The 4,820-nt window shown below is 38.9% G+C and overlaps 1 protein-coding gene across 1 annotated transcript in view; it reads right to left on the bottom strand.

The window, feature by feature from the left end:
- Positions 1–859, bottom strand: part of LOC101989279 (prostaglandin F synthase 1-like) — a 17,190-nt gene extending 16,331 nt beyond the window's left edge. Inside the window, exon 1 of the mRNA XM_005354918.2 lies at positions 740–859. Coding sequence (XP_005354975.1) covers positions 740–826 — 87 coding nt within the window. The 5' untranslated portion in view covers positions 827–859. The remainder of the gene's footprint in view (positions 1–739) is intronic.
- Positions 860–4,820: the final 3,961 nt, after the last annotated feature.

A 4,820-nucleotide genomic window follows, 5' to 3' on the forward strand; every position in this document is an offset into this window, starting at 1 on the left:
AGGAGGAGGAGGAGGAGGAGGAGAAGAAGAAGAAGAAGAAGAAGAAGAAGAAGAAGAAGAAGAAGAAGAAGAAGAAGAAGAAGAAGAAGAAGAGAAGGAGGAGGAAGAGCAAGTTGAAAAAAGAAATGAAGTTGGGAAAGAGACATGAGAGTCTAAGCATAGTTGGGGATATGGAATGAGTGATGCAGAAGATTGAAACATGTTGTGTACCTGTATAAAATTTTAAAATTTGTTCAAATACTTGATATTCTTTAACAAATACATCTTCTTCCAAAAAAACTTATACCAAAGCTACAGTCCAATGTCCCTACTGTTAGCCATTTTCTCTTCTATCCATTGCTCACAAGGATTTCTAACCAAGACTAGAATGCAGAAGAAACCTGAGCTTTAGATGATAAAAATTTAAAAATTAATAAGAATACTTATATCAAGGATTCATTATACTTACAGATATCAGTACTTAAATATATAGCAAGCATTGAGATTTGTCAGGAAACAATGTTAATAACAATAATGATATAATCTGCCTACAAAATCCTTAACCTCCAAATCTCCAGACTCAACATCTTGGCATCTCACCAAGTAACAATACTCATCCTCATGCATGAACAGAAGAAAATTGTAGACAGGGAAAGGGAAGCCTGGGTAACTCATTCACCAGGTGCAGGTCTCCTGCCTTCTGAACGCACTTCCAGGATAGCTGATATCTAATGCTTTAGTTCCCGAGAGTCCCACTTACACCATCCGGAGCAAATGTGCCAAATCCAAGCACTGGCATCAAGTTTCCATCATTCAGCTTCACTGAATGATTATGTTTGAGATCCATGGTGTCCACAGCCCAACAAGTCTGACTCGTCTCTCCTTCCTCAGTAACCTGAGATAAATAAAAGGCAAGCCTCCAACACTATTTATATCTGTCAAGACAGGCGGGGCCACGCAAAGGCTCCATGATTGGAGTGAGTCCATGGTCTTTCTTATAATCCCTTCATTACTCTACAACAAACACACCCAGAAAGCTTATGTATTAAAAGATGTTTGATTTTCAGCCCCTAAACAAAAAAGCTAGCTTTGACAATCTGCCCCTGATAATTACACCAGACTTACTTTATACCTTCAATTTAGTTATCTAATTTTCTTCTTCCGTGTGTTAAGGTTTCACATAAAATTCAGATTCTCTCTATTTTGCTTCTTTAATAAGTTCTATCCAAGAAAACCTAGATTTATATCACAGATGAGTCTCTGGAATGTTGCCTTTGTTTAAACAGCTGTTTGCTTCTGTAATAGCCTGTTCTCCTCCAGCTCAGTCACTACCAACCTTAGGAATTCTGCTTATTAAGCTCAACATATGTGTTTGAGTCACAGGTTCTTCTTGACTCCTACAGCCTCATTAATAAGATTCATGGTGCTCTTCTGTGTCACCTTACATTGTTCTAATATGTATTAATGCAGCTCAATAAACGTGTTGGCAAATTACACTCTAAATTAATTCAGAACGTCAGCTATCATTAGAAAACCCTAAGTAGCACTTTTCTCAATATCACAGGTATGTCACATTTCCTCATTTGAAATACTACAACTGGTATTCCAATAGCCCTATAATTTGTATTATAATTTAAAATTCACCCTCATCTCTGTGAAGGATCAGAATTTTGCCTGATTTTATTAATCCTTTTATTGCATATTATACCTCTCAGGAATATTCCTTAAAGATGAGCCTCTCTGCTGATGTAAATAATCTCAATCTGACCAAATCAGACCAAATTAAAATATATCCAGGTTTAATTAAACATCTGCTCTTTTGTGTGACCCTGAGAGGGAAAACAGAAAGCCAACATGACCACTAAAGAGGAAGAGGGGAGACAATGTGTTTTTTATTTGTTGGGCAGTTTAAATAGCCTGCGGGAGTGGTTTTGACCCTTCCTAGGAAATAGTCAAGTCTTGGTGAACTTCCTTGGCACTCTCTGGGGAAAGGACAAGGTTTGGGCTGAGGCAACTCTCAGGGGAGGTGGCTTCCAAAGTGAATGCCAAGGGCTAGGCTAAGACCCCCAACTTTACATTATGATCCCAAATTTTATCAGTTATAAATTTAATGAGTATATAATTTGCTTTTTTGTTTGTTTGTCTCATTTGTTAAACCAAACATAAGTAAAGTGATGTTTTATGAAAAGACTTGGCCCCAATATATCTCTCACCATAGAGAAGTAGTGGCCAAAGAAGAAACAGGATAGGAACAGGATTAATCTTCCTTACAGAAAATTATAATGATCTTTCTGCGTGAACAAGATGCTATCACATGAGATGGACAGAGAGTTGATGCCTATATAGCTTCTATTTTTCACTTTCAACTTGGAGGTTAGGAAAAAAACAAACTAACCAGATGAAGCAAGAAACCAGAGAACCAGAGGCACTCTGTACTTTCCTGTGAGAACTCTTGATAAATGGCTAAATGGTTGGAAGGATCCCAGGAAATCGCACCAATAACCAGGAGAAATCTGCCGTGCTGGTGCTGAAGCATTGTTTTGTGTTGTTGCCTCATAGGAAAGGATCAGGTGAACAGAGGCTTCTGTGAGATTCGGTGTTATGATTTTGGTCCCTGGTCCCTTTAAGAGACACGTCACACCCACTCCCTTCCCCATTTGCTGAGGCAGGCTAATCTTCAGCTTCTGGTCTGAGCACTCTCTCTTTCCATTTGCCTCTCTCCCCACTTCTCCACTTCCCCCCTTCTGTCTCTCTTTCCTCTTCTCCTCTCTCTCTCCTCCCGTTCTCCCTGCCCCCGTCATAACTCCCTGAATAAATATTCAACCTCACTCTGCAAATCTTGTCTATCCATGTTTCTGTCTTCTGCCTGCCTGTCATGTGTCTCCCTGCCTGGAACCAGCCATTGATCAGTGACCAGCAGCCATCTGTGACTGGGACTGGCTGCCAGGGCCCCATTGTCTGCCGCCACATGGCCCACTGCCACCATTTGGGACCTACAGCATTTGTGCCGCCTACTGACGCCAGGGATCTTGCAGCATTTTTTAAAAAATCATAAAATTCAGTCCCTGAAAGATGCTGATGCATTGTCCCAACCAGCAGGGCACAAACAGGAGTGTGAACCTAGAAGAGAGAGGAATGAAGAGATAAGAGACACAAGAAAAGGACAGCAAGTCTGTTTTCTGATCAAGCTGCCAACTTTACTTTTTCTCAGGAGCATTATATAGCAAAAAGGTGTGTGGGGGGGAGAGTAGGTAGCTGGAATATCAGTGATCTAACCAAAATGTCAGGTCTCCAGACAGCCCTATCTGATAGGAAGAGATAAGGAAATGCTGAGGGTCTGTAAATGTTTACTAACAAGGAAAATGCTAATTACTTCTGAAGCCTGGGGCCTGCAAGTCTGCTGATACTTTTAACTCACAGGAGGAGATAAGTATCAGGAACTTGCCCTATAGAGGTAAATATCTTACTTAACTTGTGAGCTAAGATGACTATAACCAAATACAGGTCTTTGCTTCCGGCAACACACCAGGCATAATTTTACTCAGTCATACAGTTGGGTAGAGGTTGAGAACTACTGATTGCTGAGAAGCCTCCAACCATTTCTACCTTCATTTCAGGTGTTTCTTTCATGCCACTGTTTTTCCTTGTGATGCTTATTAATATATTTTATTAAGATATGTTCTTGTATTTAGCTCATTTTAATCCATTATAAGAATTTAAACCATACTCAATAAATATTAAAACTCAAGTAAAAGTTGGCTTAAAAGGCTCAGAAAGGCAAGTCCTAGGTGTTTTCTCTCACTGTGGTTCTTAGATTTTTTTTAATGCAGATATATAAAGTTGTGTGCATGTATTTTTACATGTGTATTCTAAACATACAATAAATACACATACAGAAACTTAAATAACTAAACCATAGATGTTAAAAATCAGACGAAGAGATACATCTTTCCCTTGCGTAATCAAGTAGATCTAGATTTTTTCTTTACTGAAAAGTGATTTTTTTCCATTCCATGAGCTTCCTAGAGACCCTCATGTCAGGCATGACATTCCTGTGAAGGAAAGCTGGCAGTCCAAGCAAGCATTTTAGCCACATCTAGTAACAAGTCCAGAAGCCCAGCAGTCTATTGAATGATAATGTTGATGCTGAATAGGACAATTAAGCTACTCTAAATGGGAAAGAAAGCTGTCCACAGGAATGCTAAACACTTTTTCACAAAGTTAGAGTGAGTCATCAGTATTCAGGATTTTATTTACTCATGTAGTTTTACAGAAGCAAAGAAATTTCTGGATACTAATAAGATTAAATTTTTGGATGTGAGGTTGATTTGAATACAATAATAGACTATAAGTCACCAATAGTGCATGGGTATCTCATTTTAAAAAGGAATCAGAATGCTTCTCCTTGGTGTCATTTAACCAAGAGCAGGCCCAAACTGGAACTCTCTGCTTTACATTCCCCGTGTCTTCCAACCTCCTGTCCATCTTTTGTCTGAGTCTAACTCTGTGCCTGTCTGAAGGACATCTTGTGACTCTGTCCCTGTCACGTTTTCTTTTTGCCTGTACGTCTGTCTATGTCTATTCATCACATGGGGAAGGAATGAAGGACACTATCAGAAATCTTTAATGAAGTTTTTAGAAAAATTAAATCACTGACTCCTGTTGCCCACAAGTGACCCAGATAATAAACAGTAATCAAACATCATTGTTTACCAAACAAAATCTACATGTTGTGTTCAACGTTTATGGTTGATATTTATTTTAGAAGATTGCGTTCAATCTCTATGTTTGATTTCTTTCAGCAAATGATTCTCAGAACACATGAAATACTGTGTGAAAGG

This window comes from Microtus ochrogaster, chromosome 16 (genome assembly GCF_000317375.1).
Source record: "Microtus ochrogaster isolate Prairie Vole_2 chromosome 16, MicOch1.0, whole genome shotgun sequence".
NCBI classification, from domain to species: domain Eukaryota; kingdom Metazoa; phylum Chordata; class Mammalia; order Rodentia; family Cricetidae; genus Microtus; species Microtus ochrogaster.